Source organism: Loxodonta africana, chromosome 15 (assembly GCF_030014295.1).
Source record: "Loxodonta africana isolate mLoxAfr1 chromosome 15, mLoxAfr1.hap2, whole genome shotgun sequence".
NCBI lineage: Eukaryota > Metazoa > Chordata > Mammalia > Proboscidea > Elephantidae > Loxodonta > Loxodonta africana.
Window position 1 is genome coordinate 17,957,801 of NC_087356.1, and position 21,746 is coordinate 17,979,546.

Here is a 21,746-nt window from a genome sequence, read left to right on the forward strand (position 1 = left end):
CAGCCCTAGGAAGCTATTACAATCCTCCCAATGTAATTGAGAATGGGGGGGGGGGGAACATCACTTCTTTTAGTAAGAATGAGAAACAAATGAAATAGTGAAATTGATTATCTATGAGGAAAATAACAGCACCTCAGACTGCATTTTTACTCTGGAAATGAAGTGAGACTTTATCTCTAATAATTTATTTATTTTTCCCCTATTTTGATCTTTGTCCTTCCAATTCTATCTCCGGAGGGAGCTCACTAAAATCTGTTTATACAGTTGGCATGAAATTACTTCTACATAGGGTCTCCATCATCCTTGGAATCATCCCTACGCCACTCCCTCACCCCCACCACTTAGAAGATGAGTATCAACTATTTGAGTAATCTGAACATTTTATTGAGTTACTTTCTAAACCCTGAAGAATTTGATTTATTAGACAATTATATGGGCAGCCTTGGTCACAGCAGATGGTCTCATTTCCCGAAAAAAATCAACAATATTCTACCAATTAGTAACTATCTTCTAAAAATTCAGATTCTGTTGTTACATTTCAAGTTGTTTATAAAGGATTCTCTATAAAATGAAAAGCCACAATGCCTTTAAGCACAGACTAATAATTTTCATAAATCATTACCTTAGATAATAGCTTGTCAAATAAGCTGTCCATTATCGCTACAAGCTTAGCTGATATTTCAGCTATGTGGTCATGGTAGTCCTGTAATGAGAAATAACATTACACTTTAAAGTCCCTGGGATACATCTAAGAATTATTCATCAATTAAGGAATTCAATTTATGAAATTCCAATAGAAAAAAATAAGAAAAAGTACCTTAGTGATATGATCAAAATGCCTAAGCATGCTATATTGCTTAGGCTGCAGTCGAGCTTCAAAATGAGCCCGGATCACAGGAATGTAGTGCACAATTAACTGCAAACAGCGTGAAGAAAGAGCTGAAGATCCAGGGAATGGATATATCATGGAGTAACAAAAACAGATATTAGTTGACTTTAATTATATATCCAATTAAGTGAAAAATGTCAATTTTATACAGACTCCAGTTTATTCCATAAAAGAAGAGCACAGTGGAGAGGGCAACATATTTCATTTTAAGAAAATTATTTGGTACTGAATGATATAATGAACACGATGCTTTTCCATACAAGACTCCCAATGGACTCAAGTTTAAGCATTACCGATAAGAAAAAGCTAACAGGAAAAGAGGACCTCTTCTGATATTCGGATACCCTTCACGCCAAAGCACTTCATACACATTACATCTTAACATTTTCTAGAGTGGTGCAACTCCCAAGCCATTTATACCTTTTGTTACAATGGAAGCCCCTCGTAACGTTTCCGCAGGGGTTAATTTTTCATTCATGATGATACATAAAGAAAATGAAGTAGCATTTGCCACTTTTAGAGCCTTTTGGTTAGGGCTATACAAAAAATAGTTATAATAACAACACAATGAATATAGCAACATCATCGTAACATCTTAGAAATGAATTAAGTGCAAGAATACATACCCAAATTTTTTGTAGTTATTGTTTTTAGTCCAACAACTTGCAATGCACCAGCTCCCAGAACTAACTGGCAACTTCTTGAATTGAAATACTAACAAAGGAAGGAGAAAAAAAATAACCATTTATTAAAAAGTAGTTCTTATATGCTGGCAATGTGTTAACAGTTCTAAAAACATATTTCCTCTTTCCTCTCATTCAAGGACCAAAAGAATTTTCTAGTAGAAGCAATTAAGGTCTATTTACGTAAAGATAAAAAAAAGCTTTCAAAATGATAGTTATTGCCTGGTAGGGAAAAAGGTTGAGAAATTCTAAAAACCAACTGTTCTGAAACTAATCTTTAATTTGTATTCAAAAAACAAGTTCAGTTTCAGTCATTTTTACTGGGAAAGTTTCTTTGCAAAAGGGTAACAAAATCTTTCTGCACTAAAACATGACAACTCAAGTTCAGGATAGAATTAATCGACAGATTAGAGGTTTGACAAAAATAAAACCTTCTCTCTATCCTAGCAGTTAAGCCTATTATGGTTAAATATGAAATTGCTAAATGAGAGTATCACCACATTTTCATTTTACATCAATTGTTCTGAAAGAATGATTTAAGAAAAATCTCTAACCTTAGTGAGATGAATTTTGTAAAGTTCAGTGAATTCCTTCCATGCACATTTGAAACCAGTCCCGGTTTTTTGACCTAAGAGGCCTCAGTCATGTTCAGCACCTAACGAACAAATCATCTCCTGTCTCCAATGTCATTAACAACGCTATGGGTGTAATGAGGAGTCACTAAATGTGGAGTGAGAAGGAAGCAGGCAGCTTGTTTTCCAATAACATGTGTGATCCAACCACAATCAAATTTCACAAAATTAGTATCTTAAAGATATCTTGACCTTGAAATGTCTTAGAGCTGAAAGATTAGTCACACCCTAATGAATTACTTCTTCCAAGTATTTTTCCATAATGGGATGAAATCATACACACCTTCAATAAATCTGACAGACGAGTAAGCATGTCAGTAGTAACCGATGGGATGTTATCCACACACTGGCAATATTCAAGAATAATTCTTATTAACAGCAATACAGTACTATAAGAAAAGAAAGATGACCCAGTAGGTAGTCAGAACATGAAAAACTGATTTGGCATATGAAAATCTACTTACTTACCAGCACACTGGATCTCTGAGGATATACTAATGTTAAAACCAGAAAAAGCCACTGCCACTGAGTCAGGCTCATAGAGACCCTATAGGACAGAGTAGAACTGCCCCATAGGTTTTCCAAGGAGCGGCTGGTGGATTCAAACTAACAACCTTTTGGTTAGCAGCTGGGCTCGTAACCACTGCACCACCAGGGCTGATCTTAGTAACTGTTAAATTCTGTGTTTCACCTAATGTGCAGCAGGTTCAGAACTAGGGTGAGGCAAGAGCAGCTTCTAGGGTGCAAAATTTAAGGAGGTACTTGCTCTCCAGGTCGTGCAATTTCAGGGGCAGCACTTACATGATGCAGAGAACGAGTGCCTCCTTAAATACTGGGCTGCAGGCGCCTGACTCTTTTGTAGTATTCTTAATAAGGAAGCCTCTTCAATAAGGCAAGTATCCTGTTCTTTAGCCATTTCAGAAACACTGACAAAAAGCATGCCCTGTGTTTCTGACTGAGAACACAGTAGGCTTCAATCATAACTGCTGAATTAGGGAAGGGAACCTCGTCCAGATTTTCTGAGTGAAATGAAAGAGAGTCTGTAATGGCTTCTAAGGACAATATGCCTTCTGAGGAGTGAACTGGCAGGTTATAAAACTCCCTCCAAATATGAGAACGTTACCAGCTCGTTAGCATGACACGTCACAAGCTGGAAAGACTCCCCACTGAGAGGGTAAAAGAAGGCTGAGATTAAGGGCGAACCAGCCGTTACTGGGCATCTAAATTCAACGGAATGCTCTGACATGGCAAATCCAAGTACAATAATGCTTTATAAAAGTCTGAAGGGCACCAGGAACTAGAGGTTGAAGGAAGTTTGTCTAGCCTTTATAAGGGCGTAATGGTGAGACTACATATCACTCTCCATGCCAATCCCTAGAGTCTGCTGGGCATAAATCCATTACCTCTCTTTTATAACCTTCTTTCAGAAGACATAATATTCCCCCACTTGGCCGGGGAGTTCAATCTCTGGGCAACAGCCTCTTTGCTTAAAGATCTAGAAAGCTCTTTGCCCAGATAGCCAGAATGTAGTAGTAATCATTGCCATCAAGCACATGGGTAATTAAGGAAGAAAAGCATAATTAGATGGAATGGATGAGATTACAGGGAGGTTGAAAACAAACTCTGCCTTATCAGAAATAAGGAAGGACTCCAAAGGAGAAAGGGATGGAAACTTTACCTTAGGACTTGCATACTTCACAGTGTTAGATCATAGGATTGAGAAAAACCATCAATTTTACACATACTTTTTGAGTACTTATTAGGTGCCAGACGCACTGGTGGCACAGTGGTCAAAGTGCTCGGCTACCAACTGAAAGGTCAGTGGTTCCAACCCACTAGCCGCTCCAGGGGAGAAAGACGTAGCAGTCTGTTTCTGTAAAGATTTAGAGCCTTGGAAACCCTCTGAGGCAGTTCTACTCTGTCCCATAGGGTCGCTAAAAGTAAGCAATCGACTTGGCAGATTGGATTTTTGGGCATCAGGTGCCAAGAAAAATAAAAATGGTAAGACATGATCCCCACCTTTGAGGAACTCAGAGTCTAACCAGGGAGACACACACATAAATAATTCTAATATACTCAGGTAAGTGCCACGATAGAGGCACATGGACTTACACAGAGAGGATCATCCTTTCTTCCTAGAGGGAGTGGCTATTTCAGAAAGGACTCAGACAGTGACAATACGCAAAGATGAAAAGTGAAAAAGAATGCTAGTTTAGGTACCGGGAGCTAGACCTAGATTAGAATTCTGGGTGACCGTTTGGGTCACTTTATGTTAAGCATTTAACCTCCTAAGCTTCAATTCTCTAATGTCTCTTTCACAAAGTGGTTGGAAAGATCAAATGGGATCATACATCCACCAACCTTTCGGTTAGCAGCCAAGTGCTTAACCATTGTACTGCAAGGGCTCTAAACGCTTTACATGCATTACCTGTTTAATTTCCACAATAATTCTATGGTGTAGTACTACTATCCATATTTAATTCCACTGATGAGCAAAATGAAGAACATAGAGTAATTTGCCCAAGGTCACAAAGAGTAGCAGAGACCCTGGGCTTCAAAACCTAAGCAGTCTGACTCCAGAGCCCACCATTTTAAACATTATGTTACACTACACACTGAGAAAGCTGTAAGAAAAAAAGACAGAAAAAGCCTGGGATGGTAGCAACATCAAGGAGTCACTATACTCTCCTTAGACTGTCCACCTCTAGATTTCTTGCTATATGAGGAAAATCAACCCAGTCCAACAGATACAGCATATTACAGAACACATAAACAAAAATGAATCCATACAACTTCCTTGTAGGATTTAAAATTTTTTAACTCAAAATTTCCAAATCACTTCAGAAGGAAACTAAAAGACCTATGCTTTAAATAACTGATTCAAACAATAAAGAAAAATCTGTCACTTACCCAACAACAGCATACTGTTGTCCCTCAACAACGAGAACTTCAGCTGGTCTCCTTTCTTCTGTAGCTAGATAGTACAGCGAATAAACGAGAGAGACAAGAGTACAAGATGAAATAAAGCAATAAAGAAAAAAACTGGGAAAAAGTTGGATAGTTCCTATTTAGGGTTTGGAACTAATCTCATTTCTGAAAATAATTAGCTACTTCTTTGAAAGTCATTTGGCACAGAATAAATAAAGTATATCAGGTTTGGAGTCAGGGAGATCTGAATTTGAGTTCCAGCACTACCAATTACTGGATGCATGACCTTGGACCAATTACTTAACCTCTCCGAGCATCAATATCTTGATCCATTAAAAGCAGGTAACACTGAGTCTAAGTCAATGGTGGTGAAACAATACGAGTAGGGATAGAGAGAATGGTCACACAACGTCAAGAATGTAGCCAATGTTACTGAATTGCATATGTAGAAATTGTTGAATGGGTGTATGTTTTGGTGTGTATATTTTCACTAAAATTAAAATTAAAATTAAAAAAAAAAAAGGAAACCTAAATGTTGATAACTGATCATGCTTGGATTTGAGGACAACAGGAGGGGGTCATTATACTATTCTCCCTGTTTTTGTATAGGTTTGGGAAGTTTCACAATACAATGTTAGAAAAAAAGCAGATAACAATGGTTAATGTTAGTGGTAAAGATAATGTTTACGGTTAATGGCAGAGTCAGTTATTGCCAAATTGCATATCCTCTAGGCCTGGCACAGGGCAAACGATCAGTAAATAGTTAAAAATATATGTATATATACACACACACACATAATGTATACATTCTATACTATATAACAATATAAACATTATTATTATTAGTTTGGAACTGGCATTTCAACTTTTTTTTCCTTTTTTTATTGTGATTTAAGTGAAAGTCTACAGTTAAGCTACTTTCTCATACAAAAATTTATACACACATTGTTATGTGACCCTAGTTCCTCTCCCCTATAATGTGACAACACACTCCTCCTTTCCACTCCAGATTTCCTGTGTCCATTCAACCAGCTCCTGTCCCTTTCTGCCTTCTCATCTTATCTCTGGACAGGAGCTGCCCCTTTAGTCTCATGTGTCTACTTGAGCTAAGCGGCACACTCCTCACGAGTATCATTTTGTGTCTTACAGTCCAGTCTAATCTTTGTCTGAAGAGTTGGCTTCGGGAATCGTTTTAGTTTTGGGCTAACAGGCAGTCCCTGGGCCTTGTCTTCTGGGGTCCCCTCAATTAGGTTGTCTTTTATTTATTATTATTCTCAGAATACAAGTTAATTTCTAAATTCGATGGAAAGATTATGTATTTAATTATCAATCCAGAAGTTACATTATTTCAGCATGTGGTATTTCTAATAAGACAAAATTCAGCATGTTAAGGTAAAATGAACAGTGGAATGGATTATTACCCTGGATCAGCAAAATTAAATAGATCACCATGGGTAAGTCATCATGGTTCCCTAAGTTTCAAGTCCCTTTGAGCTCTAAGATGTGATGCTTCTACTTCTTCTCTTTCGAGCAAAGAAGTTCAGTGTGATATAACTTTTAATCATAATTCACTACATTTGTGATACTACACATTTTTTCAATGTAAGGACTGTGTCTTAACCAATTCTCTATATTGCAGAGAAATGTTATAGCGCAGTAACTGAAAGAAGGGTCTCAAATGTCTATCTGTTAAGGTTAGGGCCATGGTCTCATGGGGCAGTCCAGTCAATTGACATAATATAGCTCTTAAAGTTTATGTTACTTCCCGGTATGGTGAGTAGTGTCTGGGGTCTTAAAAGCTTATGAGCATGACCACTCTGGGATCACGAAAGAGGGTCCTGGACAAGGCAGGAGAAAAATGTAGAACAAAAAATCAAATTCATAAACAAACAAAAAAAAGGCCAGATGTACAGGCCTGATAGAGACTGGAGGAACCCTTGAGACTACAGCCCTATGATACCCCTCTGACTTGGAACTGCAGTCATTCCTAGAAACCACGTTCCAGTCAAGCAACAGACAGGCCTATAAAATAAATAACACCTGAAAAGGATGTGCTCTGTAGAGCAAACAATTATATAAGACCAAAAGAGCAATATTTGCCCAAAAGCATAGATGAGAAGGCAGGAAGGAGCAGGGAAACAGGGAAGCCAGGGGGGAAATGGGGAAAGTGTTGACATAGTGTGGGAATGCAACCAATGTCATGGAACACTTTGTGTACAATTTGCTGAATGGGAAACTAATCTGCTCTGTAAACTTTCACCTAGAACACAATAAAATATATACATATACATATAAAAGCAAGCTTATAAGTGGCCATCTAAGATACAACTATTGGTCTCTATTCATCTGAAACAAAAGAGAAAGAAGGAAGTCCAAGAATCAGAGAAGGTCCTGGACTAAAGGACTAATTGTCTACATGAACTGCTGCCTCCTCCACCTTGAGACCAGAAGAACTAGATGGTCCCCAGTTACCACTACTGAACATTCTAATCATGAATATAACGGAAAAACCTTGATAAAAAGGAGAAAAATGCAGAAGAAAACTTAAAATTCTTAAAGAATCCAGACTTACTGGACCTGCTAAGGCTGAATGAGTCCCCAAGACTATGGCCCTGAACTGGTCTTCAAACCTTGAATTGATACTATCCTCTGAAGTCACCTTTAAACTAATAATTTAGCCCAAAGAATAAAGATAGCCACCCTTGAGTATTACGTTACTTAAAAAAAAAAAAAATTATGTAAGACTAAAGTGTCAACAGCTATTTTAAAGCACAGATGAGAAGGCTGGTGGTAAGGAGATTAAGTAAATGGAAGTGAAACAACTAGAACAGAAATAACAAGGATGGTGACACAATGTGAAAAATTTAACCAATTTCACTGATCATTTTGTCTAGAAACTGTGGAATGGAGTGAGTTTTGCTGTGTATATTTTCACCAAAAAAAAAAAAATTTCAGCTCTTCCTAGCTATGCAACCTTGGGAAAATTACCTACACTCTTTGTGCCCCAATTTCCAGAATTTTTCAATGGGAACACTAATAGTGTCTGGCTCATGGAGCTATAAATGAGATAATAACACATAAAGCGCTTAGAATAGCGTATGGCACCTAGTAACCACTCAATAAACATTAGCTGCTAGCCATTACCTTTCACTCACCCAATGCCTGGCTAAGAAGTTAGCACTAACTCAATAAAATGTATGGTGGATAAATGAATAAAAACAAAGGATCCTTAAATTTGATTAAAACAAAAAACTTGTTACTGTCAAGTTGATTCCGATTCATAGTAACCCTACAGGACCCAAAATAACTGCCCTATAGGGTTTCCAAGGAGCACCTGGTAGATGCAAACTGCCAACCTTTTGGTTAGCAGCCCTAGGTCTTAACTGCTGTGCCACTCTGTTGTTCTTGTTGGGTGCCCTCGAGTCAATTCTGAATCACAGCGACCCTATGTACAACAGAACAAAACACCACCTGGTCCTGCGCCATCCTTACAATAGTTGTTATGCAGCCACTGTGTCAATCCATGTCATTGAGGGTCTTCCTCTTTTTCACTGACCCTCTACTTTACCAAGCACGATATCCTTCTTCAGGGACTGATCCTTCCTGAAAACCTGGCCAAAGTGTGTGAGACGTGGTCTCGTTATCCTTGCTCGTAAGCAGCTTTCTGGTTGTACCTCTTCTAAGACAGATTTGTTAATTCTTTTGGCAGTCCCTGGTATATTCAATATTCTTCAACAACATGACAATTTAAAGGGTTTCTTCTTCGAAGTCTTCCTTATTTATCATCCAGCCTTCACATGCATATAAGGCAAGTGAAAACACTATGGCTTGGGCCAGGTGCACTTAAGTCCTTAAAGTGACGTCATTACATTTTAACATTTTAAAGAGTATTTTTGCAGCAGATTTGCCCAATGCAACAATGAGTCTTTTGATTTCTTGACCACTGCTTCCATGATTGTTGATTGTGGATCCAAGTAAAATGAGATCCTTGACAACTTCAATTTTTTTCTCCATTTATCATGATGTTGCTTCTTGGTCCAGTTCTGAGGATTTTTGTTTTCCTTATGTTGAGGCGTAATACATACTGAAGGCTGTGGTCTTTGAGCTTCATCTGTAAATGCTTCAAAACCTCTTCACTTTCAACAAGCAAGGCTGTGTCATCTGCATAACACAGGTTGTTGATGAGTCTTCCTCCAAGCCTGATACTGGGTTCCTCTTCATACAGTCTAGCTTCTTGTATTATTTGCTCACCGCACAGACTGAATAGGTTATCGTGAAAGGATACAACCCTGACGCACATCTTTCCTGACTTTAAACCACGCAGTATACCCTTGTTGTGTTCAAACAACTGCCTCTTGATCTATGTACAAGTTCTGCACGAACACAATAAAGTGTTCCCGGATTCCATTCTTTGAAATGTTATTCATAATTTGTTCACACATAATTTGATCCACACAGTCAAATGCCTTTGCACAGTCAATAAAACACAGGTAAACATCCTTCTGGTATTCCCTGCTTTCAGCCAAGATCCATCTGACATCAGCAATGATATCCCTGGTTCCACGTCCTCTTCTGAATCCAGCTTGAATTTCTGGCAGTTCCCTGTAGATAAACAGTGCCGCAGCTGCTTTTGAATGATCTTCAGCAAAATTTTACTTGCATGTGATATTAACGATACCATCAATAATTTTCGCATTTGGTTGGGTCACCTTTCTTGGTAATAGGCATAAATATGGATCTCTTCCAGTCCATTGGCCAAGTAATTGTTTTCCTAATTTCTTGGCATAGATGAGTGAGAGCTTCTAGTGCTGCATCCATTTGTTGAAACATCTCAATTGGTATTCTGTCAATTCCTGGGGTCTCTTAGCTTGTTGTACTGTGGAGGCTTCCATGCTGCTGTGATGCTGGAAGCTATGCCACCAGTATTCAAATACCAGCAGGGTCACCCATGGTGGACAGGTTTCAGCTGAGCTTCCAGATTAAGAGAGACTAGGAAGAAAGACCCAGCGGTCTACTACTGAAAAGGATTAGCCAGGAAAAACCTTATGAATAGCAGGCAGAAGAAAAGCCCCTCAGGATATAAGGCACTGAGCCACTAGAACTAGTAAAATGTTAATGTACCTCTAACAACATATACCTTCTTCTCTTTCAGAAAAAAAACACTGGGGGAGAGGCAGGTTATGTAAAAGAAATCACTTATTGTTGGTATTCTCCCAAGAGGAAGAGAAAATAAATCATTTACTTTGGAGGGAAAAAAAAAAAAAAAGTACATGGTTAATTCAATCACTCTACATTCACAAATTCATAATTGTTAATTTAAAAACTACTATGTTTACAACAAATCCGATCAGCGTCTATTCTCTAAAGTCTACAAGATACTGCAAAACCTCAACAACAAAAAGACAACCCATTTAAAACATGGGCAAAGGATATGAACAGGCATTTCACCAAAGAAGACATTCAGGTAGCTAACAGATACATGAAGAAATGCTCATGATCATTAGCCATTAGAGGAATGCAAATCAAAACTACCATGAGATACCATCTCACCCCAGCGAGGCTAGCATTAAGCCAAAAAACACAAAATAATAAATGTTGGAGAGGTTGTGGAGAGACTGAAACACTTATACACTGTTGGTAGGAATGTAAAATGGTACAATCACTTTGGAAATCGATTTGGCACTTCTTTAAAAGGCTAGAAATAGAACTACCATACAATCCAGCAGTCCCACTCCTTGGAATATATCCTAGAGAAATAAGAGCCATCACATGAATAGATATATGAACATTCATGTTCACTGCAGCACTATTCACAATAGCAAAAAGATGGAAACAATCTAGGTGCCCATCAATGGATGAATGGATAAACAAAGGACGGTATATTCACACAATGGAATACTACGCAACAAGAATAATGATGAATCTGGGAAACATTTCATAACATGGATGAATCTGGAAGGCATTATGCTGAGTGAAAATTTCAATGTAAAAATATTAAGCTTTCAATAAGTGCATAAAATTTGAAACAATGGCAATTGCTCTCTTTATTAAAAATGTCATGAATTTCATAATTTCAAGCTGTTATTACAGGATGTTATAAGTCCATTTACATTATTAGCACGTGGTGACTACGCTTTAACTGGTATACAAAAATATCTCCCAGCCACAACATCCATTTCGTGATACCCAAACTGTATTTGTTAACAATGACAATTCTCTCCTTGAAACTCTAATTTTTTTTACTTTTATGTTCTTCTGGATTCTTCCTTCCTCTCTGGCCTCTTAAGTACTCGGCTGCTAAACAAAAGGTCAGCAGTTTGAACCCACCAGCCGCTCCTTGGAAACCCTATGGGGTAGCTGTACTCGGTCCTACAGGGTTGCTGAGTTGGAATCAAACTGACAGCAATGGGTTTGGTTTTTTTCTTCCCCCCTTTGGCCTCTCTTTCTCATTCTTCTTCCTAGCCCTCTTTCTTGAAGATTCTTTATATTTTGGTTTTCTCTATCATATCACTATTGCATGACTTGTGATTGCTAATATATTTTTTGGTTTTGCTCATGAGACTTAGTCCCTTTAAATAAGAAATATAATTTTTATCTCTGTGTCAATATCTAGGAGTCCCTGGATGGTGCAGAAAGTTAATGTGCTCAGCTACTAACTGAAAAGTTGAAGATTCATGTCTACCCAGATGCTCCTTGGCAGAAAGGCCTAGTGACCACTTCCAAAAAATCAGCCGCTAAAAATCCCATGGAGCACCAATCTACTTTGACACACATGGAGTTGCCATGAGTAGGCACTGACTCGACAGCAACTGGTTTGCTTTTTGGTTACTAATATCTAACAGTTTTACAAAGTAAACCCTTATTAGTATGCATGTCTCTAAACTCAACAATATGGTACAGTGATTAAGAATATAGCTGTGAAATCACATAAAGCTGGCTTTAAATATGAGCTCAACATTCATGACTTTGGACAAAATTCCTTAACCTCTCTAAGGCTCAAATCTCCTCACTGTTAAACAGGACCATAATAGTACCTTCCTTCTCGGTTGCTGTGAGGATAAACTGAAGTATGTAAAGGTTACGGGTCAGTCTCTGGTGCATGGTTAACAATAAATATGTGAAATTATTATTAAAAATTACTGTAAGTACTTTCCCTGTCAACTACTGACTGAACTGGGAATATGAGTTCTAGGCTTTTGGAGAGGCATTGCCAATCAAAGAAATATTGAACAATCATATGAAATGAACATAAAATTGGAAGAAAGTGTGAAGGAATACACATACCCCCTGGTTTCTTTTCAGGTAAAGCAATCCTTCCATCTGATACAGAATCAACAAGGTCCTGAAATTCTGCAGGGACATCAGCTTGCTTCCAGCGCTCATTGTCTAAGAGGAGGCTGTTCAGAAGTGAAAAGAAAGAAAGATAAACTTTACTATTTCACTGCCATCTTCCTTGGCTGAACAGATAAAGAAAAAAAGAGCTAAGTGAGCACATTAGACTTTTAAAAGTGCTGAGCACCTGGATAAACTGAAAACATTCAGATTGTAACTAATGTCACCAAACAATACATGTATAAATTTTTGAATAAGAAATTAACTTGAGCTGTAAACTTTCACCTAAAGCACAATTAAAAGAAAAAAAGAAAAGAATCACCCAGGGATCTTGTTAAAATTAAAAAAAAAAAAAGATCATTGTAGGCATCCTGGAAGAAACTATATCAAAAAGTTATGAATGGTTATCTCTCGATAAACAAAGGTTTAGGCTTTGTTTTAAACCTTAAAAAAAAAAAAAAAAAACCTTATCGAGGTATAATTTATACATAAGAAAATGCACTAATGGGTCAAAAGAAAAAATAATTCATAAATAGTACCAATATTTTTAAGAAAATATTTTCCTATTTATATCCCTTAGCCTAACCAAGAACGGTGGTGAAACATAATTTACTTCACTTCGAGTGGGAAAGAAAAAGTCAACCTATTAGGGATCCTCCTCATAAATATTCTAACGGAAACAAATATTCTAACCTCACTTGTAAGAGCCAAGAAATGTGATTTTATTTCTATAATCTGCCTTTAATTAAAAAAAAAAAAAATGTAAGGGCTTTTTGGTTGGCTAATCTGTAAGTGTCTTGGTTTACACTGTGTTTTGTAAAAGAAAAGGAGAAAAACATTGGGGAATAGAAAGGAGACGATGATACCTGAGCTTGGTTTTTCTCTCTTCGTGAAACCTATTTACAAATTTATTAGCTTGGCTCTGGAGTGCTCCAAGTAATGACATGCTTTTTCTTCCACAGATTTGTTCAGTGTCTAAAATGAATGTTTCCATTAATCTAGAAAGTGTTATGAACTCCGTGGAATTTAGCTTCTCAAGAAAACCATCCTAAATATCAAAGATAACACAAAAATGAAGACAAAGAGTTACTATAACATGAAGCATGGATGAGCTATAAAACCAATTTAACAAGTTTTAATAAGTCTAAAACAAATTTTTTAAATCACTTTTAATAAAATCTCTCAAAACTTCGGCCCCCAAAATTGCATATAAAAAGCTTAAAAAGTCTGATCCCTTTATAGCTAATACACCAGCTCAAATGAATTCAGGCCATAAACTCTAAAATTTTCACAATATTGGAGTTTAACTAATTTATTCATAAACATTTCGCCGCACACACTCATAAAACAGTGTATTAGTGTTCAAGTTAATTATTATTAAGGTATTATATTTAAAAAGAAACCCTTTAATCATTTATTTGAAAAGAATGCTTTAATAATTTTTCCTATTTCTTTTACTTGGATTATTTTACATCTCCCTAAAAGGCCACACCAGTAATGCTATTAACTTTATTAAGTATTAAAAATACAATATACATTATGGGGAACACAGTGATACAAGCAAAGACATAATTCCAGACCTTCAAAACATATTATATCATGTATAAAATATAAAATATCTAAAGCTTTATCAAAATAACTAACCTTTGCTCTTGACATGAGAAATTTGACCGCTCGATCATGGCATATGTCTGAAGCATTAAAAAGTAACTCCTGGATACTATTTGCCAGTTTTCCTAGCTCCAAGTCAGTTAACTTCATGTCCTCACCGACCCTGAAAAAGATAAAGTGAGATGTGGTCAGGTAAAGTTTAGAACACATTGTTCTCTATAGGTGACATATCAATTAAAAGGACAAAAAGCTGTAAAATTCATATTTGAGAAAAAATTGTCATGTGTCAAATACTTTAGAGTTTCTGTGTTGAGACATAACTTAAAAATGCTCATATAATGCAAATAGTTATTACACAACCTTAACACTATGAGTCTGAATCGACTCGACGGCACTGGGTTTAAGAGGAAGAATAAGGAGCCTTGGTGGCACAATGGCTAAAGCGCTCATCTGCTAAATGAAAGGTTGGTGATTCAAACTCGCCAGCTGCTCCACAGGAGAAAGATGTGGCAGTCTGCTTCCGTAAAGATTACAGCCTTGGAAACCCTATGGGGGCAGTTCTACTCTGTCCTATAGGGTCGCTATGAGCTGGAATTGGCTCATGACAACGGGTTTGGTTTTTTTAGTTTATATAAGAATAATTTCAATGTCTACTGTAGTAATTTTTAAACATTTAGTTCAGACTATGACTGGAAATTTAACAAAAATAATGGCTATATATATGTGTGTGTGTGTGTGTGTGTGTATATATACATAGTTTAGGTACAAGGTGGTAGGAGTGGCAGGAGAAGACTTTCACACAGGTACCTCTGATGGCACAGGGAAAGGAGGAAGAAGGAAAGAATGTCATTTCACGGCAAAGCGTCCCTTTTTACTTGTAATTATAAATGACAGTTAACATTCAGTTCGACTCAACTAATATTTACTGAGCATTTACTATGTTTAAAAGTGTCAGGCACTCAAGAGAATACAATAGGTTGTTGCCCTCAAGAAACTTACAAGCAAACAGTAGTTTTTTAATAAGATGTAAAATACTTTTTCCAATTTTCAAAGACAAATGTTAAGATTTATTTTTCTATACATATTTTCCTCCTGGGGCATATATAAAAAGCATTGATTCCATGCCAAAAGTTCAGTTAAGTATTACTGTGAGTATGGCTAAGTGCTTTAGTATTATTTTCTCTCTTTGGGTTGAGATAAAATAACTTTCACAGATATTACAAAGAGGCTCTGATGTATGTTCATTCAAGGTAAACCACCATTCTAACTGAATTGAGGTATTAAACTTATTACCTGCTGTCCTTCATAATTTTATCACTAAATTTATTTACTAATTCTTTAAGATAACAGAGGGCTTAGTATTTGTAAAGTGCTCCCAGAAACATTATCGTGTTAGACTGTCACACTCGGAGGGAGGTAGATGAGTACCTACTTTACAGATGAGAGCCCTGTATCTTTACATAATTTAATGACCTACCAGAAAGATGTGGCAGTCTGCTTCCATAAACACAAGGTTCACAAGGTTAAGGGGGTGGACTAAAACCCAGAACAAGTCTAATTCTATCTCTACTGTGCTAACCTTCCTCTGCTCCGATGTTTTTTTTTTTTTTTTAATTGTGCTTTAAGTTTATAAATTAAGTCAGTCTCTCACACAAAAACTTATATACACCTTGCTACATACTCCCAATTGCTCTCCCCCTGATGAGACAGCCCACTCCATCCCTCCACTCTCTCTTTTCGTGTCCATCTCACCAGCTTCTAACCCCCTCTAACCCTCTCATCTCCCCTCCAGGCAGGAGATGCCAACATAGTCTCAAGTGTCCACCTGATCCAAGAAGTTCACTCCTCACCAGCATCCCTCTCCAACCCCTTGTCCAGTCCAATCCATGTCTGAAGAGTTGGCTTTGGGAATGGTTCCTGTCCTGGGCAAACAGAAGGTCTGGGGGCCATGACCACCAGGGTCCTTCTAGTCTCAGTCAGACCATTAAATCTGTTCTTTTTACAAGAATTTGGGGTCTGCATCCTACTGCTCTCCTGATCCCTCAGGGGTTCTCTGTTACGTTCCCTGTCAGGGCAGTCATCAGTTATAGCCGGGTACCATCTAGCTCTTCTGGTCTCAGGCTGATGTAGACTCTGGTTTATGTGGCCCTTTCTGTCTCTCGGGTTCGTAATTACCTTGTGTCCTTGGTGTTCTTCATTCTCCTTTGATCCAGGTGGGTTGAAACCAATTGATGCACCTTAGATGGCCACTTGCTAGCGTTTAAGACCCCAGACACCTCTCTCCAAGGTGGGATGTGGAATGTTTTCTTAATAGATTTTATTATGCCAATTGACTTAGATGTCCCCTGAAACCATGGTCCCCAAACCCCCGCCCTGCTATGCTGGCCTTCCAAGCATTCGGTTTATTCTGGAAACTTCTTTGCTTTTCGTTTAGTCCAGTTGTGCTGACCTTGCCTGTATTGTGTCTTGTCTTTCCCTTCACCTAAAGTAGTTCTTATCTACTATCTAATTAGCGAATACCCCTCTCACCCTCCCTCCCTCCCTCCTAACCATCAAAGAATATTTTCTTCTCTATTTAAACTATTTCTCAAATTCTTATAATTTATTTAAACTATTTCTCAAGTTCTTATAATAGTGGTCTTATACAATATTTGTCCTTTCGCAACTAATTTTACTCAGCATAATGCCTTCCAGATTCCTCCATGTTATGAAATATTTCACAGATTCATCACTGTGCTTCATCGATGTGTAGTATTCCACTGTGTGAATATACCATAATTTATTTATCCATTCATCCGTTGATGGACACCTTGGTTGCTTCCATCTTTTTGCTATTGTAAACAGTGCTGCAATGAACATGGGTGTGCATATATCTGTGTAAAGGGTCTTATTTCTCTACGATATATACCAAGGAGTGGGATTGCTGGATCGTATGGTAGTTCTACTCTTAGCTTTTTAAGGAAGCACCAAATCGATTTCCAAAGTGGCTGTACCATTCTACATTCCCACCAGCACTGTAGAAAGTGTTCCAATCTCTCCACAGCCTCTCCAACATTTAGTGTTTTGTGTTTTTTGGATTAATGCCAGCCTTGTTGGAGATGGAATCTCATTGTAGTTTTGATCTGCATTTCTCTAATGGCTAATGATCGTGAACATTTCCTCATGTATCTGTTAGCTACCTGAATGTCTTCTTTAGTGAAGTGTTTGTTCATATCTTTTGCCCATTTTTTAATTGGGTTATTTGTCTTTTTGCAGTTGAGTTTTTGCAGTATCATGTAGATTTTAGAGATCAGGCGCTGATCAGAAATGTCATAGCTAAAAACTTTTTCCAAGTCTGTAGGTAATCTTTTTACTCTTTCGGTGAAGTCTTTGGCTGAGCGCAGGTGTTTGATTTTTAGGAGCCCCAGTTACCTAGTTTTTCTTCTGCATTGTTAGTAATGTTTCCTATATTGTTTATGCTATGTATTAGGGCCCCTAACGTTGTCCCTATTTTTTCTTCCATGATCTTTATCGTTTTAGATTTTATATTTAGGTCTTTCATCCATTTTGAGCTCATTTTGTGCATGGAGTGAGGTATGGGTCTTGTTTCTTTTTTTTTGCACGTGGATATCCAGTTATGCCAGCACCATTTGTTAAAAAGACTGTCTTTTCCCCATTTAACTGTTTTGGGGCCTTTATCAAATATCAATTGCTCAAATGTGGATGGATTTATGTCTGGACTCTCAATTCTGTTCCATTGGTCTACGTATCTGTTGTCGTACCAGTACCAGGCTGTTTTGACTACTGTAGTGGTATAATAGGTTTTAAAATCAGGTAGAGTAAGGCCTCCCACTTTGTTCTTCTTTTTCAGTAATGCTTTACTTATCCGGGGCCTCTTTCCCTTCCACATGAAATTGGTGATTTTTTTTCTCCATTTCATTAAAGAATGTCGTTGGAATTTGGATCGGAATTGCATTAAATGTATAGGTCGCTTTTGGTAGAACAGACATTTTTATAATGTTAAGTCTTCCTATCCATGTCTGCTCCAATGTTTAACTTCTATATATGCAGTCTAGTAATGTTTCAATACCAGCTCCCACAAAAATGCCTGCTTACATTCCAAATTCAAGTTTACTACTGAAGGGAAGTTTTGTGTTTTTGCAGGATTTCTAAAAATTCTCCCTCAGGTCTTTCAATATCTGTTCTCTCTTCTGCCACAATAATGATTTTAGTTGGGCAAATGGTCAATAAGCTAAAAACTCTACTTCTCAAGCCTTCTTCATAGCTAATACAGTCATGTGACAATATTCTGGCAACTGGGATGTGTTCAAAGTACTAAGTGTACATTCTGGACTGTACTCTTAAAGAAAGGAAGGAGAAAATGTAAACAAACCTATGTGAAGGCAACAGAAAACTAACAAGGCAGTGAAGAATTACAGAGCTAAGATTCAGAAGAAAACCCAGATATGTGAGCCTGCCACACAGACTCATATCCCGGGCATCTGCTGATTCCAGAAAAGACTGATGAGAGGCTGAAAAACAATTTTTTTTGGGGGGGGGGGGTGGTGGGAAATAATATATCATCGTTTAGGTGAAAGCTTCCAGAGAAAATCAGTTTCCCAATCAATAATTTATACACAGCTTGTTTCGTGACATTGGTTACAAACCCCTGAATGTGTCAGCACTCTCCCCACTTCCTCCCTGGGTTCCCCATGTCCATTTGCCCAGCTTTCCTGCCCCTACCTTCCTTCTGAACTTTCCAATTGGGCAAATGCTGCCCTTTAGGTCTCATATAAATGTTGATTGTTCTGAGGTGTGCATTCCTCACTGGTGTTACTGTTCATTGTACAGACCTATCCATTATGTGGCTATAATGTAATCTCAGAAACTGATTTCAGTTCCAAGTATGAAGGGTGTCTAAGGGCCACAGTCTTGGGTTTCACCAGTCTCTATCAGACCAGTAAGCTTGGTCTTATTTATGAGTTTGAGTTCTGTTCTACATTTCTTTCCCACTCTGTCCATGACCCACTATTGTGGTACTGGTCAGGCACCATCCAGTTTTTCTGGTCTCAGGATAGTGGAGACTGTGGTTTATGTGGTCCATTAGTCCTGTGGACTAACCGTTTCCTTGAGTCTTTGGCTGTCTTTGCTCTTCTTTGCTTCGGACGGGAAGAGACAAATTATTGTATCTTAGATGGCTGCTCACAAGCTTTTAAGACCCCATGGAAAATTTTATGGCATCTCTGTTTTACCACAATTAAAAAAAATGGTATAGTAACTAAGACAACTTTACTTAATGATACTGGTACAAAGACAGACAACTGAACAAAATAGTCCAGAAACAGCCCCACACATAAGGGAATATTTAGTTTATGACAAAGGTGTCAGTACAGGGCAATGGATAACACAGCCTTTTTAATGAACGGAAATGGGTCAAATGAATTTCCATATTGGGCAATAGGAAACTCAAATGCATACTATGCACAAAAATCAATTCCACAATTCCCAATTACTTCTAATGCTCACCTCTTTACTTTTCATACATTTTCAAAAAAAAAAAAAAAAGGATACATGTTCTGTGAAGTTGATATATTTTTGTTAAATTCCAAGGCCAAAGTTTACATGTTTTTTTCCCCAATAAAATGAATAATCAACCTTATTGAAACCACTAATAAAAAAAAAAAAACCAAACCCAGTGCCATCCAGTTGATTCCGACTCATAGCGACCCTACAGGACAGAGTAGAACTACCCCATAGGGTTTCCAAGGAGCGCCTGGCAGATTTGAACTGCCGACCCCTCGGTTAGCAGCCGTAGCACTTAACCACTATGCCACCAGGGTTTCCGAAACCACTAATAAAATGACTCAAAGTCTTGTCAATAAATTTAATAGTAGGCTCTATACTCACATCATATCCACGCCTCCTGGAGTAACCGATGATGATGTCTGCTCTTTGCTGGATGAAGAATCAGTGGTACATTCTGGTTCGGACACCGAATCACTGCTGCAGGGCTCACTATTTGGAGATGCGTTTCTTTGAGAGGTAGTGTCGACTGCTGTAGGTGTTAATTCACCCTCAGTGAATGCGTCACTTATAAACATGCCCTCGTGGATTAAATAAGCCACCTCTGTGTCCAATGAATTGTCCTTTGCAGCATTCTTCTGTTGTGAAATTTCCTCCAATTCTCTAGTCCTTTGGTTTTTGTCAAGAACTGAGAGCACAACACTATGAATGATATTTAACGTTGCCTAGAAAAAAGCAGGATCATTTTCAAAGGATTTAAAATTACCTTGTGCCTGAAGTGCCCAAAAGTGAATTCTGTGCATGTAATTTTGAACATTTTATGATCATAAACAAGTTAAAATCATGTATATTGGAATGTCTACTAATCTTTTATTGTACAATAAAGGTGGCTTGCAAAAAAGAACTGCTCAGGAGAAATTAGTTCACTAATACTTAGGAAAAGAGTTCCTGTATTTTAATCGATTTTATAAATGGAAATCAACCTAAAACATGTTGCACATTTCTCTAACCTCTTGAACAGGTTACATTAAACATACTTCAACTTGCCCATAAGAGAACCGTATCAGTTGATGTTCCTGCCTAAAAGAACAAAAATCTGCATTCCTTGTCATGTCTAGCCCATCCACCTCTCCTTATCTTATACCTTCTATCATTCACTAATTTCCAGACAGTCCAGTTTTCTTTCTGTTCTTCTAACATTTCAAGATCATTCTCACTTTGCTGTTTCCTCTGCCTTGAATGCGCTTCCCCTTGATCTCTGCATACATAGATCCTTCTCAACATTCAAACTCTGACACGTGTCACCTCCTCAAAGAAGCTTTCCTTGATTCTCCTCCAGCAACTCTATCCCATTATCCATTTTTAAAATAACATTTATCACTATCTAAAACGACCTGTATATTTGTCTCCTTCCGGCCTTCCGATATAACGTTAGCTCCATGAGAGCTAGACCCTAATGTCTAGAATAGTGCCTGGCACATAGGAAGTGCTCAATAAATATTAAAAGCTATGTGCATGAAGAGTAGGGTTATATAAATTAGTGTCTTTATAGATTATTAAGAAATAAGAGGCTATTTACCTACTTTAACATTCATGATTACATTCTCATAATTTATTGTCCCCTTCCTCAAAGCCCTTGATTTCTCTTTCAGGATCTACATGGTTTTAGGGAAACAAGTCTCCAAAGACAGGTCAACTTCAGGTTTCCAAAGACAGAACAAGGGTCTAAGCTAGTCAAATCAGCACGTGGAAGTGCTGAGCTTAATGTTCATAAAGAAAACATAAAGAAGACAGACTGAAAGAACTGTGGAGAAACAAAGCCAAAGCCTGATCAATCATAACCCTCTCTGTCAAGCACCTACAGGCTACCTCTGGATATTTTTCAGTCAACTGAACTAATAAATCCTCTTAATTGTTTAAGACACTGAGTTGTATTTTCTGTTATTTGGAACTGTAAGTATTCGGAAAAAAAATCCCACTGCCAGTATTCTAAGTAACTCAATAACCGATAGTGTATACAGCAGAGATTCGGTGCCCTAGGGGGCTAAAGTAGCCAAGTGTCTATGGATACTACCTTTTTTCCTTTCTTTACTGATCATTTACTTCTTCTCTATTGTCACAGATTTGCTGCTTGCTACACTTAACCATTGCTGCTTTTAATTCCCACTA

The 21,746-nt window shown here is 37.7% G+C and overlaps 1 protein-coding gene across 9 annotated transcripts in view; it reads right to left on the minus strand.

Annotated features, from left to right (window-relative positions):
* Nucleotides 1-21,746, minus strand: part of VPS54 (VPS54 subunit of GARP complex) — a 106,310-nt gene that overhangs the window by 18,136 nt on the left and 66,428 nt on the right. For 8 of the 9 annotated variants that reach the window (XR_010317914.1, XM_003413634.3, XM_064268645.1 and 5 more), the window contains 9 exons: nt 19,962-20,302; nt 14,109-14,238; nt 13,331-13,512; nt 12,417-12,529; nt 5,115-5,178; nt 2,488-2,593; nt 1,516-1,603; nt 818-939; nt 623-703 (listed from right to left, as the gene is read on the minus strand). Coding sequence is in view for 7 of the 9 variants with exons in the window: in XM_003413634.3 (XP_003413682.1) it covers nt 623-703; nt 818-939; nt 1,516-1,603; nt 2,488-2,593; nt 5,115-5,178; nt 12,417-12,529; nt 13,331-13,512; nt 14,109-14,238; nt 19,962-20,302 (1,227 nt within the window). In the remaining 2 variants the exon portion in view is untranslated. Of the gene's footprint in view, nt 1-622; nt 704-817; nt 940-1,515; nt 1,604-2,126; nt 2,228-2,487; nt 2,594-5,114; nt 5,179-12,416; nt 12,530-13,330; nt 13,513-14,108; nt 14,239-19,961; nt 20,303-21,746 lie in introns of those variants that run through there. The other variant, XR_010317915.1, reaches the window with a different exon arrangement.